The sequence below is a fragment of the Crinia signifera genome, chromosome 4 (genome assembly GCF_055691185.1).
Source record: "Crinia signifera chromosome 4, ASM5569118v1, whole genome shotgun sequence".
Classification (NCBI taxonomy): Eukaryota; Metazoa; Chordata; class Amphibia; order Anura; family Myobatrachidae; genus Crinia; species Crinia signifera.
The window spans coordinates 135,025,248-135,049,181 of record NC_139220.1 but is presented as its reverse complement, the minus strand read 5'-3'; the positions used below and the strand labels follow the sequence as shown (position 1 = coordinate 135,049,181).

The 23,934-nt window shown below is 40.8% G+C and overlaps 1 protein-coding gene across 1 annotated transcript in view; it reads right to left on the bottom strand.

The window, feature by feature from the left end:
• The window catches only part of TBC1D15 (TBC1 domain family member 15), a 119,539-nt gene that overhangs the window by 77,134 nt on the left and 18,471 nt on the right, over positions 1-23,934 (bottom strand). The window contains exons 3-7 of the mRNA XM_083182552.1: positions 22,922-22,996; positions 21,258-21,396; positions 16,956-17,166; positions 7,765-7,867; positions 2,820-3,017 (exon numbers count right to left, since the gene is read on the bottom strand). Coding sequence (XP_083038678.1) covers positions 2,820-3,017; positions 7,765-7,867; positions 16,956-17,166; positions 21,258-21,396; positions 22,922-22,996 — 726 coding nt within the window. The remainder of the gene's footprint in view (positions 1-2,819; positions 3,018-7,764; positions 7,868-16,955; positions 17,167-21,257; positions 21,397-22,921; positions 22,997-23,934) is intronic.

Below are 23,934 nucleotides of genomic sequence, written 5' to 3'. Positions count from 1 at the left end.
GTGATTTGAAAAAGCTTAGGAACCACTGGACTACGCCAAAAACTTTTTAATAATGTCAATTTAAATGGACATTTACTAAGATGTGTATTCTACTTCACATGTGATGTTGCTATGGGCAACCAATCAGAATCTACTTCTTATTTATTTAGCACCCTCTAGAAGATAGTAGACAAGATCTGATTGGTTGCCCATAGCAACATCACATGAAGCAGAAGTCACATCTTAGTAAATTTCCCCCAAGGTGTCATAAGTGGTTAAAGTTAGCCATACATGAGCTCACATGGCTTAACGAGTACCTCAGTTATTTTGATTTAACCATTGGTACTCAAGCATTTATATACTGTATGCAAAACCTATACTGTTAAGCCTGGTTCACACTATGCAATATGGTGGATAAATTATCACTATGACATGATTTGTAACAATAAATTTAGCGGGTACACACTAAATGTGCGGTCCCGTAGGATTGTAAACGACATCCTCCATATACAGTATGCAGCACAATCTGAGGATATCGTCAACAGCAGCATTCTCCTGAACATGGACACTGGTGATATACAATGTTGTTCATTTAGAAAATGATACACTGTGTATGCAACAAGTCATTTAACCAGGAGTTCAAGGGAAATTGTTTTACACAATCATATGAATTGCACACTGTGTACCCAGCTTTAGTGTCTTGAGGACTGAGGTTGCGAAACACTGGTGTAGAGACACTGAATACAAATCACTCAACCCTGACCCAACAGCAAGTACACAATGAACTATACAGTATTTGCTCATTAGCTGCACGAGGTTAGCCACTGGGTCGTCCTGTTGGCAATGCAGCACAGTAGATGGGAAAACCCAAATGTCGGCACAGGGGAGCACGATGCAGTGTGTACACACTACCCGATGTGCAGAATATATCTGAACAATCAGCCAGATCAGAAGACATATTGCCTAGTGTGTACCCAGCTTTATAAGCTAATTGATTGGTACTTTCTCTCTCACAATTGTATCTCTCTCCAAGATTTGAAAAATACCCCACACTCCAAAAAGTGTAAATGTAGGAGATTCACTTATATGAAAGAAAAAAATCTCACAGAATGTAACCTTCATTCTGTGTACAGGTCGAGTATCCCGTATCCGAATATCCGTTATCCAAATTATTCCGAAATACGGACTTTCCAGAAAGTGAAATTTATTTTTTTTTTTGCTAAAAACTCACTGGGGACATTTGTAACAGCATCACTGGGGACATGATATGTAACTGGCACTATATGTGCAAGACAATGATTGCTTGGCATTCAAATTCAGTGCTGAGATAGTACATAAATTTTGTTTCACGTTTTGAAACCTTGTTTTTTGAACAATTAAAATATATTTGTGTGTATTTTATGTGGTAATAAAATATATTTGTGTGTATGTTATGTGTTTATACAGCATAAATGCAAGATACTTCAAAATACATCATTGAAATATTAAAATATTCCGAAATACGGAATAATCCGTTATCCAAAATTCTCCTGGTCCCGAGCATTTTGGATACGGGATACTCAACCTGTATCAGTGCAGTTAAAAGCTGTATGCATAACGTCCCTACAGATTCTAAGCAGAGCCTTCCTCCCTCTAGGTCTGTCTGTTATAACCCAGTTTCGTTCAATGGACGATTGTAAAGAGCAACACAATATACTGATCTATATAAGAAACTGCTAATAAATAAATTGTACACTTTAAAGCATTATTGGTTGCAATCCTACCAAGAGGTAAAATCAGCTCTTGTAGTGTGTACTGTCCTATGTAATACACAAGGTTGAACATTGTTTTATTCTACACAGTTGTTGCAGGTTTCTCATTCTGCTAAACTATCACTTTTGAAAATGAGATCAATAAATTCACACAGTACAACCAGGGATAAACAGTTAATGTTCCTATTATACAGACACTTCAAAATCACTTTACTGGATGCCTGTATATTCTGTTTATTGATACTATTAAATGGGAGATTACACAGAAGACAAGTTTTAACAAAAAGTGAAAACTAACATCTGATTTACAGCAGAGCAAAGTAATAAGTCAACGTGGAGTGTTACTTCCTTCCCCTACAGATGCGATATTAAAGACATATACTATCTCGCTTGACAACTTGGAACAGTTTCTTGCTATTTAAGACTCTATTTACAATAGATATTCACAGCTTCAAGTCCCAAATTACCTTATCCAGTGCATGGATTACAAAGCTGGCGACGGTGTGACAATTATTTAAAATGTCACGCCTCAAACAAATAACTTTTATTAATAGAGAAATTATCTTTAATTGTTAAAGCAGTTTCCATCTGAGTGTTTGATTAAATAAAGCTAACTCAAAGGCAGAGTGGAAAAAAAATAAAATAAACACTGACAGGTGAAAAACTGCAGATCATTCCCATGGTGATTTTTTTTCATCCTATAAATATATTATGTGGGTAACTGTTCTCAGAAAATAAATGTATCTAACAAAACAAACATTAGTTTGAAGATAAACCATCTAAAACTTGTATCTGGTCAAAAAAAATAAGATTCAATACGAGACAAGTCATACAAAATGCAGCCTGGTTTATCGCTGAGGGAACAGGAGATTGATTCTCTGCCAGTCCACTGTACAGCCTCCTGGCATCAGGCTGGGCTAAATAACTCAGCTGTCTTCAAACTTCTCCATAGCCAATTTAAAGTGTCCTCACAGATCATCCTCAGTTCTTTAATAGGAATATGTTTATGGCTCAGGGCAGCATTACAATCATCTTTCCTGTACTTTATGGCCAATGGCAGTACAAAAAATAAAAGGCATCAATACTTACCCGTGTAATTACTTCAAATCCTGATTCTTCTTGTTGATTTATTTTTAAATCAGGAATTGCATCGCCGAGGAAGTCAGCCATTTCCTGAGGCGGCCTGCGATGCGTTGAAGGATCAGTACCTCTTATGGTGTCAACCAAAAAGTTAGTAACTTTGGAAAATTTAACCATAGTGGCAGTGTATGGGTCTTTCTTGAATTTCTGCAAAGAAATAGAAATATAGAACTGATAAGAAAATTACAAAGATATTAAAACTTTTTGAAAAACTAAAATCAAAATAATTTTGAATTTGAAAATTAAGGGATCGCTTTTAGTCACAGCAATCATTATGGCTGACAAAAACAAAAAGTATGAACATTGATATATTTCATAAGTTGCATGCTTCTATTAACCTTTTGATATGTATATGTGAGTAGATGGCTGGGCCAGTTTTATTAAGATAGACTAAAGTGAACTGGTTATGGAACTTTAATGATTACACTGCTTTTAACGCTTCCTCTAAACAGCAGCTGACATGCTACTTTCAATTAGAAACTAAAAGCAGCAGGTGGGTCTGTGATTCTAGTCTAATCTGTAAATTGTCGTGTAATCAAACTTAGGCCCAATTATTGCTGTATGTAATAAATAAGATGCGATGTAACCACGCTCATCATCCTGGCTTCGTTGTTGGACAGTGAGAAATGTCTCATTATGGTGCACTAAGGCGTACTATGGCAAAAGCATGTAATTACACTGCTTCGCAGCCGGGTGGCGACTGCTCCAAAAATTAAAACTAGAGTACAGTGCAGTGGGTGGATATGTGAAGAACCATTGCCATTGACAATAGTCTTGGCCTGCCACCATGTTATACAAAAAATCAGTGGGTTAACCCTGAAAAAAAGCAAAAAGGAAAAAAAATGTCTTTGCATTTTTTATTCACTGAGGATAATATTAACAACAACTCAATAGTGTTTTTTTTTTAATATGAGACTCCACAGTTTTTGAGATATAGGCCTCTACCAAACGGTTGAGAAATGCGTTTGTATTAAACTTTTTTTTTTGGTGCGGACCTCAAAAGGGATAAGCTTGGCATACATCTCCCCACCGAGTCCCTGGGGCTGAATGAGCATCTACATAGCATAATTACGATACAACATAGTGGCAAGCCACAAGGGAGTCCACCACTACCCAGCAGCATTCACATTACATACACTTTTTTTAAATAAAAAAAAAAAAACCATACAGTTTCTATTTGCGACTGTATGTGTACAACACATAATGTAACGGGGGGGGGGGGGGGAGACTGGCGCTGACAATATGCTGGACTAAGCTCACTGTGTGAGAGGCTTTTGTTAGCTTCTATTCCGCCAAAATGAAACTGCTCGTTTGCGCCTTGCTATACATTAAAACTGACCAGGGCTTTTTTCACATCAAAAATAATGTGCATACGAAAAGTGGAAGCAAAGTCCAAATCCAGTATAGACACATTTTAATGTACAAATATAAAACAACAAAAATGTGGGAAAAAAAAAATAAAAGAAAAAGAAAATTGAATAAATTAGTTGTTGCTGACCGGGATCTGTACTCCAGGCGCTGCGCATGGCATGCTGTGGGCTAAACCGCTAGGTCATTAGCGATACTGTACTGCAAGCCTGTTATTTAATTCACACCGGATGTAGGAACACAGAAGCCTTATGTGATTAGGCAGCCAGAAAATGCTGACAGCTAGGTTCGGGGTTTGTCACAATGTACACAAAATTACTTTATAAAAAGAATGTATTTAATGGAAATGATTTTGGGTGGTGGTGGGCTCCATTGTGGCTGATAGTCCACCACCATGTTGTACAGTACTTATCTATGTAGACGCTCATTCAGCCCCAGGAACTCAGTGGGGAAACGTATGCACAGCTTATCCCACTTTTCCAAAGCTAAACTCGGCATACATTTCCCCACTGAGTCCCTGGGGCTGAATGAGTGTCTACGTAGCATAATTACTGTACAACATGTTGGTGGGCCCAGAATGATTGACTATGTAGCATACTGTATTTACAATATGGTAAAGTAGTTCTTGGACTATATTACTGTACAGTATTTTATTGGAGACCTCACACAAGCCACATCTGGTGGATGAACTAAAGCATGTGTCCTCAAACTGCGGCCCTCCAGATGTTGTGAAACTACAAATCCCAGCATGCATTGCCACAGTTTTAACACTCCCTTATAGCAAAACTGTGGCAAGGCATGCTGGTATTTGTAGTTTCACAAAATCTGGAGGGCCGCAGTTTGAGGACCCATGAACTAAAGCATTACACTCCCTGGGACCTCCATATGCCACACTAGCCAGGTTGCGACACACCTTGTCTGTCAGGCCAACCGCCATAGGTAGGACAGATGAACGTGGCTACATCTGTATATTTATTAATTTTTTTGTTAACAATTATTTATATAGTGCACACATATTCCGCAGTTCTTTATAGAGAATATTTGAACATAAACATCAGTCCCTGCCCCAGAGCAGCTTACAATCTATATTCCCTACCACATACTGTATACACTCACACACATTCATTCTAGGGTTAATTTTGTTTGGAGTCAACTATCCTACCAGTATATTTTTGGGTTGTGGGAGGAAACCGGAGTACCCGATAGAAACCCACGCATGCACAGGGAGAACATACAAACTCCACACAGTTAAGGCCATGGTGGGAATTGAAACCATGACCCCAGTGCTGTGAGGCAGAATATATTGTGATGCATTCATCTCCTTAAGGACAGAGGATCTGCATAGATATTGCTGCATGCCCTGAGAAAGACTTTCTGACCCTATAAATGCACTCATGCATGGAAATAGAGATGGGCAGGTTGGGTTTGACTCCTCAATTTCGCACACTGCACAATGAAGGTTCCTCCACCATTTCCTATCATGCTCTCATCTTTCCCCAGGAATACATCAGCAATTCCTTTCACATTTATCATCCTGGCTGCTTAACTTTTTATGCCCAGCAAACAATATCTTGAGTAATACAGGTATAGTCTCCCATATCCATATATTAAAAAAAAAAAAAAAAAAAATATTCCGAAAACCGTGGCTTTTCAGAGTATTTTGGGGTTTTTGTTTGTCGACAGCCAGAATCCTGGCACCAGCATTGAGACCCATGTTGGGATCCCTTGTCTTCTCAGCAGTGCCGGGATTCAGACAACCAGAACCCATAGAATTTAGTCCAGTCTTTAGCATGACTTAATTGCAGAGCTGAGGGCTCTCTATGCTAGTAAACATGTGAATGTAACAAGTGCTTAGTACTCAGATTAAGTCCCAATGTAGTGGGCTCATACATTTACACAGGAGACAAAGGAGAAAGCAGCACAGCTGCACAAGGGATCTCCCAAAATAAAGATGAAGTCAGACTGTAGCAGCATAAACCAGGGTTTCTTTCCAAACAGATGAATGAAAAGTGGATGTGTTAACCTACATGTTCCAATGCTCAGCTGGTGTCAAGTGCAAATTCAAACTTGTTTAGCCTTGATTTGCATAGTATGACCATGGTAAACCAGTGGTAGCCAGCTCCAGTCCTCGAAAGCTACCAACAGTTCACATTTTCCAGACAACCTAGCTGCTGCAAAGGTGTACTTATTACTCACTAACACATTTTAAAAGATCCACAGGTGTAGCTAGTTACTTCATTTGTGATACTGTGAGGAGACCTGGAAAACATTAACTGTTGGTAGCTCTCGAGGACTGGAGCTGGCTACTCCAGTGGTAAACCTTCCCTGAAAAGTGCCCTAATCATTGATTTGATGAAGGAATCACTGCTTGTTACCCTTGGACATATTTATTGCAGTCTTGCATGTGCAAAATGAAAAAATATATATATATATTTTCTGGGTAACCAACATGTTTTTGTATGTTTTTTGTTTTCAGAGTGATAATTGCCGACAGTGGTTTGTCCTGACATCTGCCTATGGGTGTAGCTAGACCACTACCAACTGGCCTGTACATGTATTGTGTTACACTCCCAGGGTCCGACATTTACTTGTGCTTGGACCATTGACCTTCTTTATCCTTACTGGGTCTTCAACTTTGTACAGCCTTTACTTGTTTTGCCTAGTCACCACCTGTAATAATTCTACAGATAAATGTCTAAAACTACTTACAGAAAGCTTGAGCACCTTTAGCTATATTCCTCTCAAAAATCTGAACTAATTAGTGTTGCATTAATACTGACAACCACATAGAAGTGTATTTGCATGGTCAATAGTTCGTTAAAATCCAAAACAAAAAAACGTTGTTGGTTTACCGCTACAAGGACATAAATCATGATGATCCATGTTGTGTAAATAATTACAATGGCTGCTTTTCTTCTTGTTCTAGATTAAATAAATGTCCTGAATTAACAAAACTAATTATAATGCAGTTGAGTGTTACTTACATGGGCTTTTAATTCATCTAAAACGTGCCACTTGCAAAATTCAATTATATGGTCTATAAAAAGATCTATCATTTGATAGGAATGTGAGGATTTTTTTTAAGGTAAAAGTTGTGTACACATATTTACAAATTAACTATAAAATGCTAATTAAAACTTGACATATTAGGCATTAGATATTGGCTATAATTAATCTAGTCTGCCTTACAAATGTGCGTTTTTGCATGCCATGAGGAAACTTGCAATATCACTTGGACAGTTTCTAGTGATAAACACATCTAGGGAGACACAAGGTAGCTGGATAATTCACTCAAAATGAATTCAGTCGCATTTCCCAAATGCGACCATGCAGCTTCCAGTTGTCAAAGGGTATCAGTGGTTTCAAAGTTGCGACTACGGAGAGTAGAGCTTTATTGTGAAATGATAGTTGGGCAAAGCAAATATATACCAAAAACATCATCACAAAAGGGTTTTCTTATTCAGCTCTAACCGCTTTGGAATCCTGTACATGATTAGCAATTTCACAATACGCATACAGTACTTGCCTGCAGTAAACTGTCTGTGGGTTCCTCATGAAGGTTTTCAAAAGACTGTGAGAGACTCCTGTTGTGGCAATTAACCAGGAGAATTCTGCTATCTTGTTCTGACCTGTAATAAATACAACAAAATAGTATAAAAACGGATTATCTAATAAGGATTTATTATTGCCAAACACATGTTTTTCATGCAATTGCTTCTGCTGATTTATTACATTACTATGATATTTCAGAGATGGAACATTTTTAGAGTACATAAAACACAATTAGGCCTAAACCCCAAGTAATCCACTACAAGAAACATTAATCTATTAACAAACCAAAGGTTTAACAAGACCATTCAATGTGCACTGGAGTAGTTATATATTAGTGTAGTTACAGTACAAATAATAGACTAGCTACTGTAAAGGCCCCAATACACTGGTCCAACTTGTCTGCGGCACAAGTTTTCCCTTGAACCTTCATTGCAGCCCACCGGCAGGCCTTGGGACTTGATACTCCTGGGGAGCTGCCGGGGTTGTTCAATGAATGCGATATATCACGGTTGCCAAAAAGCAATGCATCTTAAGTGCAGCAAGTCCAACCTCCGACAATGACCCTATGCACACGGGACAGCACATCAGGTACAGTCGGCTGTCAAACACACGCGAATTGGCACGATATCACCTGACTGCTCTGGCCGTCGGAATCAGGTAAAAATAGTGTATTTGCTGGAATACATTTTAGTAAGGCCCAGTAAGCTGCACACACATGATCAAAAAAGGCCTGAAGTGAATAGTGAATGCATTATCATTGTCATCTGTAATAGGAAAAACTGATATATAAAAAATAAAAAAACACTAAAAGTATGTACACTGTTCATTGTGAACACTGACTAAACAGAACATGAATAACAGACAACAGGCCAAAAAGTACACGTTAGTATTTTCTATAAATACATTTTACATTCTACTAAAAGATCTAAGACACCTGTTCTAAACCACTATGCTGCTTAATAGACAAGTGAATGACACCATGTACAGTACAAGCAGCTTAACCCCTTGATTAGGGGTTTTTCTGGGGCAGTATAAACCACCAGGGCAGGTTTGTCCAGAAATACTCACCACTCAAGCTGCAGTTGCTGCCTTCTGCATAAGCCCCCTGCTCCCCTGGGTCTGCTGCGTCTGGCATTGGCTGTGTGCGGCCGCTCAGGATAACTCAGGGCCACTAGGGGGTGGGTTTAGGTGTTCAGGCATTCATGTGTTCAAGCGCCCAAAACACACGAACGCCCGAGTGGCCACAAACTTCACAGAGCAGTGAGGGGGAGGATCGGCGGCGGAGACCAGCAGCATGGACCAGTGGCAGGTGAGCAATGGGTAGGGGTGGGAGCGACAAAGAGGGGGGGGGTTTGGCGCTGGAGCCAACGGATTCAGCATGAAATCCCGGCGGTCGGGATCCAGGCGTTCAAAATCCTGACCGCCGAAATCCCGACAAGGGGGTGACGTGGATCGCCCCCCCTTGCGGGCTCGCCACGCAGCGGGCCCGGTGCCTCGCTACGCTCGGCACACTAATTTATTCTCCCTCCAGGGGTGTCGTGGACACCCACGGAGGGAGAAAGTGTCGGGATTTCGGCGGTCGGGATTCCAGCATCGGGATTCTGAACGCCGGGATCCCGACCGCCGGGATTTAAACTGCATCCCGAGCCAACAAATGGTGGTGCTCCTGCAGCGCATCTCAGCCCAATAAATTTCTGGAGATATTTATTTACAGTTTCTTATATAGCGCAGCGTATTCCGTTGCATTCATTGGCATACCAATGAATACAACGGAATTGGCATACCACCAAAGTGGTTCAAGATAAAGGACTATACACTGTATAGTATACCACTTATTGTGCAGATATTGTTCCCACATATAACTCCAAATTATAAACATTTTCTTTCATTAATGAATGGCATGAAATTAAAATACACTGAGAAACACTGCATATTTCTCATGAAACTGCTCTAATTTTCTCATTTTCGGAGATCAAACTGGATCCAAAAGGGTCGTGGTATTCGAATCACAGATCAAATTTCCTAATACATGTTCTGTGCGATAAAGCAGAAACCCTAAGTTCTTTATCAATATTAGTATAAAGTATTTTGTAGAAAAATAAATCAATGTCTGTATATTAAACATTGATATCTGTACTTCGTTATTACCTTGTACTTCAAAGTAATTTTATTATGAGTCACAAGGCTTTTTACAGGAACTAACAACAGCAAGAAGGTATACAAAGGAGCAAAGAAAGCTATCGCTACTTGTATGAACAATAACAATATTTACTTATTTATAGTTTCTTATGTAGCGCATACATATTCTCCAGCGCTTTACAGAGAATATTTGAACATTTCACATCAGTCCCTGCCCCAGTGGAGATTACAATCTATATTCACTACCACATGAACATGCACACACATTAATTCTTATTTTAATTTTGGTGGGAGCCAATTAAACTACTAGTATATTTTTGGACTGTGGGAGGAAACCTGAGTACCCTGAGTAAACCCACACAAGCACGGGGTGAATATACAAACTCTACACAGTTAGGGCCATGGCGGGAATCTAACCCATGACCTATAAAATCTATAGTTGATTCTCTGTTCGTCCGCAAATTTTAGAGCCAGAGATTTGCACTCCTGTGTGATGGGGGTCTGACAGCGAGCGGCCAAATAACCAGGTGCTTCAAATGCCGGGTAATTGCCAGGTTATTCAGTTGCCGCTGTCCGAAAGCGGTATTATTTAGCTTGCTGGGTATACAGGCTACACTTGGGTTCATAGGTTTGTAGAGGATCTAGTGCAACAAGAAGTTCTTCTCAATCAGTGAAGGACAGACCTCGCGAATGACATTAAAAATATTTTTAAAAGACACTTTGTGGTACTAGTGCCATGGGTTGCTTTCCCCTGCTCCGAACAACGCCAACTTACTTGTAATGCTAGAAAATAGCATGCAAGTTTAGTATAGAAGATTTACAGTAATTAAATAGTCATTAGGTTGACAGTATCAAAAGATTGACATTAAAAAGGTCGACAGTAGAAAAGGTCAACAGGTTCACATGGAAAATGGTCAACACAAGGGTTCAAATATTTTTGTGTGTGTCAATTTCTATGTTTCATCATATCTGACCAAATTATTGCAAACGCATACCCTTGCAATCTCACTTCCCTTGACATATTTTGGCCAAGGTTACAATTCTCAGTCATCATCCATGTGGAAATAAACGTGTCAACAATTATCACGCTGACCTATTGTATCTGTCGATCTCAAGCACGGTCTACCTTTTAACTGTTAACTGTCAACCTAATCGCATGTCAACCACGTTGGGATCAATCTATTAACTGTCTATCTATACACTTAAACCCCAAAATTCAGGGTATCTGAATATTAAAAATATAAAGTGATTTAAAAAAAACAATTTAAACAAAGGTCAAACAGCTATTTGGTGCTGGTACCTTATAAGTCTAACTTAACAGGGGCAGTTTATATTTTTACATAGCCTACAGTGGTTGGAAAGCTTTAAATTAAAAAAAAAAAAAAAAAAATTACACACACACACACACACACAGCCTTATTATTCGAAAAACAACATCACAATAGATAACAAAGGCAAAAGGAGGCCTTGGTGCGCTGCCTGCATAAAACAATATGTTTATTCTGGTACACAGCTCTATTCCAACGGTCACATATTACTCTCCTGAACTAAATGCAATCATACTGATATAATCAGCAATTGTTCTGCTAGGGGCAAAGAATGAATTTTCTTATTTCGCTTGTACCAGGACTACCTTGAGTGTTATTAAAGTGTGAGATAGGATCTTTAATAAGTTTTATCTCTTTATTTTCAACACAACAGGATGGGACGGCATTATGAGGTGAAAGGAAATCAAACACAACATTTCCATGCAAAGCGCCAGCAGTCACCACGTAACTTTCTGCTGCAAAGAGCCTTCAACATATTTCTAAACATTCAGTCAGACAGGAGTCTGGGACCTCCTAGGGGAAATTGGTGGGAAAAAGAATGTGGGCACAATATGTAGAACTTTATCAGCAACGGTTGTGTATATGTGTGTGTATTATATATGCAGGCGGAGTATCCCTTATCCATAGATACCTTATCTGAAATATTACTAAAACCATAGGTTTTCAGAATTTCTGGATTTTGTTTTTTCCCCCACCTTTTTGTATACTCACCTCGTCCCCCAGTGTACACGGTGGACATCCGAATCATCTTCAGCGGCATCCCCGGTCCCGAGCAATGCATCCTTGGGACCGTGATGCCGCTGAAGATGGATCTGATGGATATATATATTCCGAAACATACACACACACACACAGTATATAGGTCAAAAAGAACCTCACAAGCCATGATCATTTTGATCATTGCTTAGTTCATGTAAAAGTTTTGACAAACAGGATACGAATGTCCAGGGCCGTTTCTAGACAATTTAGCTCCCAGGGCGAAGAAATAAAATAAAAAATGCGCCCCCCCCCCCCCCCCCCCCCCAATACATAACATGGTATCATTGAAATAGGGGGTGTGGCTTAATTTTAAAAGGGGTGGGGCTTAATGTAAGGCGTGGTCTAGCAGGAAAACAATTACCTTATATCACACTTTTGCAACCTGCATGACCAGACATTGGTTGCTGCAGGAATTGTTATTGTCCTCCCGCACTTAAGTTGGCCAGCTGAAGGCCACACACAGTGACCTAGTATGCCTCACAGATCAAGGCCAAACAATGACAGGCTACTTAAATCATTATACACTATTTATCCGTGATGCCAATTACACATTACGCCGTACACTGTGATGACGATTACATATTACGCCGCACACCGTGATGACAATTACACATTACACCGCACACCAAGATGCCCATTAGACCCCACACTGTGATGGCAATTACACAATACTCCCCACATCGTAATGCCCATTACACATTATGCCCCATGTGCCACTGCCGCACAACTGATGCCGTTTACTAATATGCCCCCACAGTGCCAGATATGCCCCCACAGCGCCACACATATGCCCCCACAGTGACACAAATATATGCCCCCACAGTGACACAAATATATGCCCCCATAGTGCTACAAATATGCCCCCACAGTGACACAAATATATGCCCCCACAGTGACACAAATATGCCCCCACAGTGACACAAATATGCCCCCACAGTGACACAAATATATGCCCCCACAGTGACACAAATATATGCCCCCACAGTGACACAAATATGCCCACACAGTGACACAAATATATGCCCCCACAGTGCCACAAATATATGCCCCCACAGTGCTACACATATGCCCCCACAGTGCCACAAATATATGCCCCCACAGTGCCACAAATATATGCCCCCAGTGACAGAAATATATGCCCCCACAGTGCCACAAATATATGCCCCCACAGTGCCACAAATATATGCCCCCACAGTGCCACAAATATATGCCCACACAGTGCCACAAATATATGCCCCCACAGTGCCACAAATATATGCCCCCACAGTGCCACAAATATATGCCCCCACAGTGCCAAACTCACTTTGTCTCCGCTGCTTCCGAGGGGAGGGGAGCGCATCGTGCCTCTCTCCTTCCCCTTCAGTGTGTGTACCTGAGCTGAGCCGTCAGCCATTCATATCTCGCGCCCGAGCTCTGATTGGCTGACAGCGGCAGCCCAGTGACGTGAGCGAGGGGACGGAGAGACGCACAATGCGTTCCCCTCCCCTCTCCAGCGTGGAGTCGGGCCGGCCGGGGAGACAGCGGCGGCTACGGGGTGTTGGGGGGGGGGGGAGACTGCCGGGCGCCCTGGCTGTTTCAGAGGCGGACAAGCCGTGCGGCACCCCCGGGCTGCTGCACGGCTTGTCCGCCTCTAGAAACGGCCCTGCGAATGTCATATCTTTAAATCTTGCTTCTAGGTGGTTAATAACTGTATTTATGTATACATACATACATACATACATACATACATACATACAATATGTTTTTGAAAGCAATAGCATTATCATCGGAACAGTTTACGCAAAGACCTGACTACGATCGGGTTTATTCCTGTTCTATTAACATCTTGGCTTTGTCAAACTTTAGAGAACTTAGACAAATGGAGGCAGCACATCATAGGTGAAGCTACAAAATTGTATGTATTCATAAATTTGCTTAAACCTTCAGCTCTGGTGTTATTTCTCTCAGTGGCCGCTGACAAACAACCTCTCAGCCAATGACCCTGCAGCAGTCTGGAAAAGTATGCAAGCTATTACCAGCTACAAGAAAGCCCCAAGCCCAACTCCAATGCTCCAGGAACTGGCTGAGGAGCTGAACAAGTTTTACTGCAGATTTGAAAAAGAAGCCTAGTGCCTCATACCCCCCTCCTCTCGACCATAGTAAGGCGGCTCCACCACCACACCTCCAACACTCTGAGGTCTTGCAGGTGGACCAGGGGGAGGTAGAAGCTTTGTTCAAAAGGGTCAGACTTAGGAAGGCTGCAGGTCCTGATGGAGTGTCGTCATCTACCCTTAAGATCTGTGCAATGCAGCTTGCACCCATCTTCACTGTCATCTTTAACACCTTACTGGACACGAGTAGGGTCCCCGACTGCTTCAAATGCTCAATTATTATTTTGGTTCCCAAGAAGTTGGCTGTGATCTAAGGATCTAAATGACTACAGGCCAGTTGCGCTAACATCAGTGGTCATGAAGGCATTCGAAAGACTGGTATTGAACCATCTGAGGGAGGTGACAAACACCCATCTTGACCCCCTGCAGTTTGCCTACTGAGCAAACAAAAGTGTTGAGGATGCAGTTATCCTAGGGCTGCATTATATCCTGGAACCACTGGATCATCCAGGCACCTATGCGAGGGTCCTATTCATTGACTTCAGCTCTGCATTTTACACAACTGCCCCCGCTATCCTAAAGCCCAAACTTCTCTCCCTAGGAGTTCCAGAATCTACCTGCTCCTGGATTGTGGACTTCCTGACGGCACTGAAACAGGTGGTGAAAGCCGGAGCCTTCACATCCGCCATTCGTACGATAGTACTGGTGCTCCCCAGGGATGTGTCCTTTCCCCCCTGCTCTTCTCCCTCTACACTAATGACTGCATCTCGAGTGACCAGTCAGTAAAAATCATAAAATTTGCAGATGACACCACCATCAATCGGCCTAATCAAGGAGGCAGATGAGTCTGCATACAGAGGGGAAGTGGACAGACTTTCACAGTGGTGCGGCAGAAACAACCTGGACCTAAAACCCATCAAAACAGTCGAGATGACAGTAGACTTCAGGAGAAAACCAAATATCAAGGTCCCACTGGTAATTTCCAACAGAGTGGTGTCATGGGTAGAGACCTTCAAATTCCTTGGGACAAAGATCTCTTGCAAACTCAGATGGGAGTCCAACATAACATCCATTGTCAAAAAGGCCCGCCGCCGCTCGCCACGCTTCGGGATGACGTTGACTGCGGGGTGACGTTAACAATGGGGGGGGGGGGGGCATTTCACACTTCAGGGTGGTTATTCAATTTGTGGTCTGGGGGCTATTTAACATTGTTCCCTATGTAAAATCGTGTCCATTGGGTTGATCTGGTTGATTGGAAGGGAATTTACCATTGTTCCCTATGTAAAATCGGGGCCATTGGGTTGATCTGGTTGATTGAAAGGGAATTTAACATTGTTCCCTATGTAAAATCGCTACAATCGCACCCATCGCATGCCACTATAATGGCATGCAATGTACATGCAATCAATGCGATGGGCGCCGTGCTAGGTAAACAGTACCAAAAAAACTGTGAAAAATGTGAAATGGGCCAATATGACCCATTTCACATTATATATGGCCCCGTCGTCACCCCACGATAGACGCCAACCCGAAGCGTGGCGAGCGCAGCGAGCCCGCGAGGGGCGGCGGTGCGCGTCCTCCGACCTTTTCATTCCCCTACTATCCACGCCGGCGTGGAGTTGAGAATATATAGTGTGGCGAGCGCAGCGAGCCACCGAGCCCGAAGCGTGGCAAGCGCAGCAAGCCACCGAGCCCGAAGCGTGGCGAGCGCAGCGAGCCCCGCGAGGGGACGCGTATACCTGTGAAGTTATACGCGTTGCCACGCTTCTGGCTCGGTGGCTCGCTGCGCTCGCCACACTATATATTCTCAACTCCACGCCGACGTGGATAGTAGGGGAATGAAAAGGTCGGAGGACGCGCACGGGGCCAAATTCAGACCCATACGAACGGTCTGAATCGGCCCCTAACTTTCTTGTCTGCACTTTTGTTATATGCTATAAATCACAGATTTTTCACAAGTCCCACATACAGGTACATTCTGCAGCTCGGCCTAATGTTCTTTTAAATATATAGAACTGTGACTAGAACACTGGTAAATGCATATGGTAGACAGTCTTAGGGGTAAAACTATGGGATGGGATAAGTGGAATAGCCTCCCATCAGAGGTGGTAGAGGCAAATACAGTAGTACAATTTAAACATGCTTGGGATAGGCATATTGATATCCTTACAAAAAAATAAGTATCAAATATGGTTTGCGGTAACATGTTTAAAAAAGGGGCAGACTAGATGGGCCAAGTGGTTCTTATCTGCCGTCAAATTCTATGTTTCTAATGCCGCCCATACACGCTGCGATTCCCTGCGGTGCGATGTGTGCTTTGAGGTGCGCGCTCCCGCGGCACCTCATCGCACAGTACAAAAAGTATGTGCTGCATATACTTTTTGTCCTTGCTTTTCATCACATCGCATCGCATTGCATGCACAAGGCATGCAATGCGATGTGATGGATGCTATTTAAGCCCGGAACGCACGCCAGGATCGCAGCGTGTATGGGCAGCTTATGTAAGATGGTAGTTCTATATTTTATCTTCTTAAAAGGTGCTAAATAAATAAGTAGAATCTGAAAGGTTGCTATGGGCAACATCCCATCTTCAATAGAACTCCCATCTCAATAAATGCACCCCTTAATGTCTTTGCACTAAACTTCCAGGATGGATAAATTTCTGATCACTGCCTCACACCCAATTTAAAAAATATGCAGGGTTACCGTCTCTTTAAATAATATTAGATATGGTTACTTTCCCAAAGCAGAATAAGAAAACTTTGAATTGCGTTAGTCAATGCTCTAATAATAGTTCTAGATTCTACGATTCAAATAGAACAGAAAAGAGCCTAAAGTATTGTACTTACTCACACAGCACCACATATTTTTCAAGGCACTCAAGCAGAAGCTCACTTCCTCCTTGATGAAAGTGGAGAGCTGGAAGGATAACATCATCCTTCAAGCAGAAAACAAAATAAGACCACCCCATGCCTTCTTTGTTCTGTTTAATTGACTTGAGGTCGGTCAAGCTGAAGAGGAATGACCATTTGCTCTGGACATATACAGGACTTTGAACACCTTAAAAAGTTTAGAAAAAGAAGAGTATGATACAAATGAAGTGACATTGAACAAAACAAGTCATGAGATCTGCATTAACATTAGGTAGGAAGATACAATGGGTGATAGAAATACCCACTACTCTGCTTAAAAAATAAATAAATCACAATTTATACATAAAAAAAAGAATTCACAGCTGTCACTACATATGTTTCTTTACCCAGTTTATTTTTCTGGCATGTGGAGTCAGTGACCCTTTAAACACTGTAGATGAAGAAGTTCAGTAAACAAGATTCAGGGGGGAAAGAAAGAAAGAAAGAAAGTGCTGTATATAGAGATAGATAGATAGATAGATAGATAGATAGATAGATAGATAGATAGATAGATAGATAGATAGATAAAAATAAAATATGCTAAATGACAAAAACAAGAATTCAAATAAAATCTGCTCCCATAAACATTTTTATTTTGTCACTTGTCCACACAAATAATTACACAGAAATCCTTGAGAGATCAATTTTTGCCAAATAAATAAATAGAAAGCATCTAACCAAAACTGCAACTGCGTAAAATGACTAAATACCAATAAAACATGTTCGCAATTCTGTTAACATGTGGCTTGACAAGTTACTCACCGATCCACATGGTTTTGGTGAAATTGCAGCAGTTTTCGATCATTTTTTAAGTTTTTCAACTAGTCGCAAAATTGTCACTTAAATTTAATAAGTCAAAACCTTAAAAACCTATGTTTTTTCGATTAGTCAAAAATGGCACTTAATTGAAAACCCCCAAAAGCTTTAGTCAGAATCATTAAATAATTAGTGTATTCAATACTGTTTTCCACGTGTCATTTTGCATTATTACAACTTCACTTAGTTCATGCACATATATGGTTTGACTTATTTTCATGGGTTGTTGCTGACATTTGGAGAAAATGTCATTATAATGGCCCCATTACAAAAATATTTACTGAGAAAAATGCTTATTTTACACATACATACATACATACATACATACATACATACATACATACATGTCCAAACTTTTAGGACACTTACTTTCTTCCAGTTTTTTTACAATTTAAACAATTCAAGTCCAGTCAACAGTCTGAAATGGTACAAAAGGTAAGCAGTAAACTACTGCAAGCAAAAAAAAAAAGAAAACCCCTATATTGAAGCACAGACAGGAAAACTACAAAAAAAAAAAAAACAGATGTATAATCCATCAAGCACTACCACTGGACTACTGAATAGAGGAAGGAGGTCTTATGGACCAATCAATCACAATTTAAAATCATTGGTTCATCATGGAGGGTATTTGAGTAGGTGCAAACATGTCTATTTTTTTGTGTGGGTTTTGCTAATAAAAGAATTGCTTAAAAATAAACCCCTTTACACCAACAATCAACCATAAATGATGGTCAGGTACTAATTTGCAGGGTCCAAATTCTGTGACTTGCACATAATGACTCGCACCCTAAACCTAAAGGGCAACCAAGGAATTTTGCAGCACCCTGCAATATTCACTGGTCTAGCCTAGTTGGTTAAGGGTATATCCTACAGGAAGATAATGACCCCAAACACTTCCAAGCCACAGATTTAAACCCATCAAAGCGTTTTTTTATATAAACTGAAAAAGAGTGAATGCAAAGAAACCTACAAATGCAACATGTGTGACAACTTCTGCAGCAGCATTGTGAAAAAATTCCTGAACAATATTTGATTTCCGTTGTAGAATGAGTGGCACTAGAGTGTTCGGCGGTTAGATCTACAAGAGGTTGCTTTGCAGAGACTGATTTTTGGATTAAATTTTCGTAAAATGATTCCATGATATATTTCTTGCTTTCCAAATATTTATTTGTTCTATTTTGTAATTTCAGGGTACACGGAAACATGAAACTGCATAAATTTTCAATGAAAACAGGAAAACTGGTGGTGTAACAATTTTGGGTAAAGAGGGTGTAGATAAATTATTTACCTTGACCCTTAAGTAACCCATGTATGAAAATATTTGATTACTTTAATTGGAATATTATTATTATTACCTGTTATTTATAAAGTGCACACATTCCACAGTGCATATCTTCCACAAACAATATTTTCAAAGAAATGGTCAATATGCATTTCACATTGAATGCAAACAGAAAATTAAATCAGTTCACTGATTGTATAAATAGTTGTTTGCCCAAATTGACCAATGTTGTTTTCAAGTAATTGGAAATCAAAATATTATAAACATGTCAATTGGAGTAGATTTACAAAAGCCAAAAAAAATGTATTCCCTTAGATGGGCAGTCATTGACACCAAGATCCATTGTTGATACGTTAACAGGCAAGTGACCACAAAATGGATCCGATACGTAATCCCGGCGGTCGGGATCCCGGCGGTCGGAATCCCGACCGCCGAAATCCCAACATGGGGGGGACGTGGATCGCCCCCCCTTGCGGGCTCGCTGCGCTCGCCACGCAGCGGGCCCGGTGCCTCGCTACGATCGGCACGCTATTTTATTCTCCCTCTATGGGTGTCGTGGACACCCACGGAGGGAGAAAGTTTCGGGATTTCGGCGGTCGGGATTCCAGTGTCGGGATTCTGAACGCCGGGATCCCGACCGCCGGCAAATTGACCGCATCCCCACAAAATATCTAGAATATAACTTTTATACCCCTTTCACACCAGAGAATGCAGGTACATTCCTGGGTTGGCCCCTTTAACACTGGCCTTGTCCCTGCATTTTCTGGCGTGAGGGGGGCAGTGGGCGCTGTGACCAGGAGCTGTGTACTGTTCCTCCTGGACACTGTTCGAGGACAGCACTCCCTGCTACACCAGCGTTGCCTCCTCTGATTCCCCCACTTCATAATACAGCTGCTAGAGGGGCGATGGGGTCACCATAAGGGCAAGCGGGAAGGCGGGGACGGGCCAGCCGGGGGATGCCCCAGCAGCACGAGCACGGCAGCAGCACGTCCAGCAACAAAGTGGCCAAGACCGGTGGCTTCCCCAGCAGCAGAGAGCGCACAACGCTCGCTTCCAGCACCGCAGCCAGTACAGGAAAGCCAGGAAGCCGGGTAAGTGCCTTTCACACTGGCCTAGCTAGCAGAGTTGAAATCCCTGGACCGATGGCTCGGGACCCTTTCATACCAGCGCTAGTCCCCGGTCATTCCAGGGGTCAACCCGGGAAAAAAGGCTGGTGTGAAAGGGGTGTTACGTTATATTTGGAAAGCCTCCACATATAAGTGGCAATGTGATTACAATATAAATAAAATATTAAAATTATATATCCACTGTCTCTTCTCTAATTGTTTGGCATATAATATAGTAAATGTTTGATGTATAAAAGTGCACAGGGTGCATCCGTATCAGCCAGCATCCAGCAGTCTGAATCTTGTTGTATTGTTGCCGTTCATATTCACGTGAAGTCTCACCAGTTACCATCTGTAGTATTAATAAAGACTTCTGCTTTTACTCTGTGGTCCTGCTTCTCTAACTGATCTGGGTGCATCCTGGTAATGCGCAGTAGCCTTATCAACGCACCCCAATTCCTTTACCAGTCAGCCCCTATGCCTGTGGTCAATTCCAGCTCCGATCTGACCACAGTCGTGACACATGACTTCATTTGCTGCAGGACAAGTGAACATAGCCACATAGAGGGTTGAGATAAAATAAGTAACTAAAATGCCAAAAAGGCACAATATATTTAACAATGGAAAACATCAAAGTACTAATGGTGTGTACACACGGTACAATTCAGCATACAATTTTGACTATACAGTCAAAATTACAATGGGATCGTATGCAGATCGCGCTCCTGGGACAGCACAAATCGAAGCCAGATAGACTATATATATGCATTGACTATATAGTACAGATCTGTCAAAGTTGTCAAAATTGCTAGTGGGACTTCTGGCTTTCTGTGCGATGCGATCATATGTACACACCACAACACATACTGTATGTATCTCACAGCAATTCTAAATCTCTGAATTTAAGATAGCTATTGTAACTAAAAATAAAGTGCTCTGAAAACAGATTCTACTTGGCAGGATGGCAACTTATTACTAAAATGAAGCTAATGGTAAAAGATTTACAGGTTTCAGTTTCTGCTTCTTAATACAAACCCCCATTTGCAAATTGCTTTTTCTTAAAAGAAACTGTGTTGATCATGTCCCACTCTGTTTCGTAGCTGTTCTGACGTTCAGTGCAATCAACATTTCCTTCTTTTGGTGTCTGATTCCACTGTACAACTGAACTGGAGTCCTGGGAAATAAACAGATGAATGAACTAAATAAAAGGAATACAGAAAGAAATTATATTTATCAAACACATCCTCACAAATGTGTATATGTCTGGTGGTGCTGGTGCAGTTAGGATCACTAAATAGTTGCCAATTATCAACAAACATATATAAACCCAACATCAGGGTTGTATTAAAACCCAATCCACTCAGCAGGGATAGCTTGGAAAAAACCTTTAACCAGAAAAGCATCTATCACTTCAGTTCAGTAAAGAAGCAGATGTAGATATGGGAGTGATCAAATTAGTGTTAACTAGGTCACCATGCATAAGTCTTCTTTAAAAAACCTCAATATCTGCATCACTGGTGGGCCCAAAGCAGAAAGGTTAGGGATTTCTTTGGGCAGAAGGAAATTAGGTAAGCAGCCACTAAAGGCTTAGGGAGATGGAAAAAACAGACCGCTGATAAAGAGATAAATCGTGGTTTCAGTTTGGGGTTTTTTCGGGTTCTGTTTCTTGTTTTTTTTTCTTGTTTTTTTTTTAGGGGGGGGGTTCAAAAGAGAGCAACAGGAACAAGTCAATCTGTGTAGGCAGAAAACAAAATAGGGCATAAAATCATATGGACACAGATTTTTGCACTGGAACAAAAAGCCGCTGCTTGGACTATAACATATAGTATGCAATCTAGAACTTAAAAGTGTAAATTGCAAAAGCTTTAAAATCCTACATTTACATTATTCATCTTTATAGCTACACTTTGTAAACTTCACCTCTGCCCAGAAAGGAGGACTGACAGGAACATTTTTAGCCATAAACTGCGTGCCCTATCTTCAGCAGATCTGCTCCTTTGGTCTATAGAGGAGTGGAGAAAGGTACATCTGCATTTCACTAATCCTCTCATTGTGTTCTGCTACAATACATGTAAATGCAAATGTATGGTCAGTAAAGTGTCACCATCATATGATTGCAGAACTTTAGATGTGTGGTGTCCTGTATGTATCAATGCTACGGGTGTTTAGGTAAAATAAGGGACGGGCATAGAAGACCTACTAATACAGCTGAATACTGAAGGCTGTAATAGGAGTAACTCTCTTTCTATGGCAAGGCTTCCGAATAAAGCCCTGCACAGCCAAGAGTATGGACATTTTAGGAACTAATATTGTAAATACTGGTAATAAACATTTAGATCGTATTAATTATTGTACATACTACATTTTAACCCACTAAGCCGAAATACATACATAAACTAATGATGTTTACAAATATACATGTAAAATGTAGGTCTCTTCTCTTTTTTTTGTGATAAATATATTTATTTTACTCTCCTTTTTCATTGCTACATTATTATACTCCCAAATGTGTGTATTGTACTCCTTTTCACTTTTCTTTTGCATAAAATCATTTACCATCTCCTTCTCATCTTATTCCGCAGATATATGTTTCCATACTGGATGTTCTCCATCTAAGAGCACCACAAAGACACTCAGCACCTAATGTATCTCCTGCCTGTCCCACACTCTTCATACATACAGTACAGGAAATCAAATACCTTGACAGCACAAAGAATATTTGAGGAATCCAATGTTTCTTCAAGAGGTCTCCAATCTACAATGACTTCCACATCCTTAATAAGAACAAAACAAAATACTGAGGTATGATATCATTCTATTTCTATTGTCTGCTAGCTAATCACATACTTTTTACAGTTTCAAAATGAGAGAGAAGATTAAAGTTCATACTTTACAATGCAAAACAACCAGACTGTTGTGGTTGGATTTATCTTCATGCAGTTTAAAAAATGATCGCAAATCTAATAACTATTTTTAAAGGTACAGCCTATTAATACAGAACATGGTTAAAGATGGCCAATAATAGAACATGTGAAAGACATATCTGTCACAGACTACAAGTTAGCCATTTCTAGCCATCCCCTGCAAATTACGTATAGTGATTCTCCTGTCATGTGTTTTGTAGAGATGTGTTCTCATACACTTCGCCTCACTACACCATGCAGAGCGAGATGCTGGGCACGAGTAAGCCAAGCAACATATTTACACAAATGTTCATCTTAATCGCAATTACACAAAACCACTTCACAACCACTTCATTTGTAATGCAACTCAGGCATATGTGTGTGCGACTGAGTCTGGTTCTGTACACAAAGGACTTCGTGGACCAGCATTCTGCTGGGATTGATACATTACCTGTGTGGGACATATTTTAATTATAACATGTGGAATATAGAGTTTGCTATTTGAAATCTTCCAACTTCCTGCTCTGAATCTGGGAAACAGGAGTGCGACTTCATGTCAGGAGCCAACTTGGGTGGTGTTAAGTACATTGATAATAATGAGTACTGTGAATGGATCATTTTTTCTGCCGGTTTTCCTTTTTAATCTGTGTTGCCTACAGTGTGTGTCAACCGCTAAGGATACATATTGTAATTTGTGTTTCAAGTTAAAAGTGTTGGGTGACACCTGTGGATTCCCAGTGCTACAGCATCTCCCGGGTTGTGCAGTAGTGTGATTTCACTTTTTGTTGAATTATTCATATACACGTGTT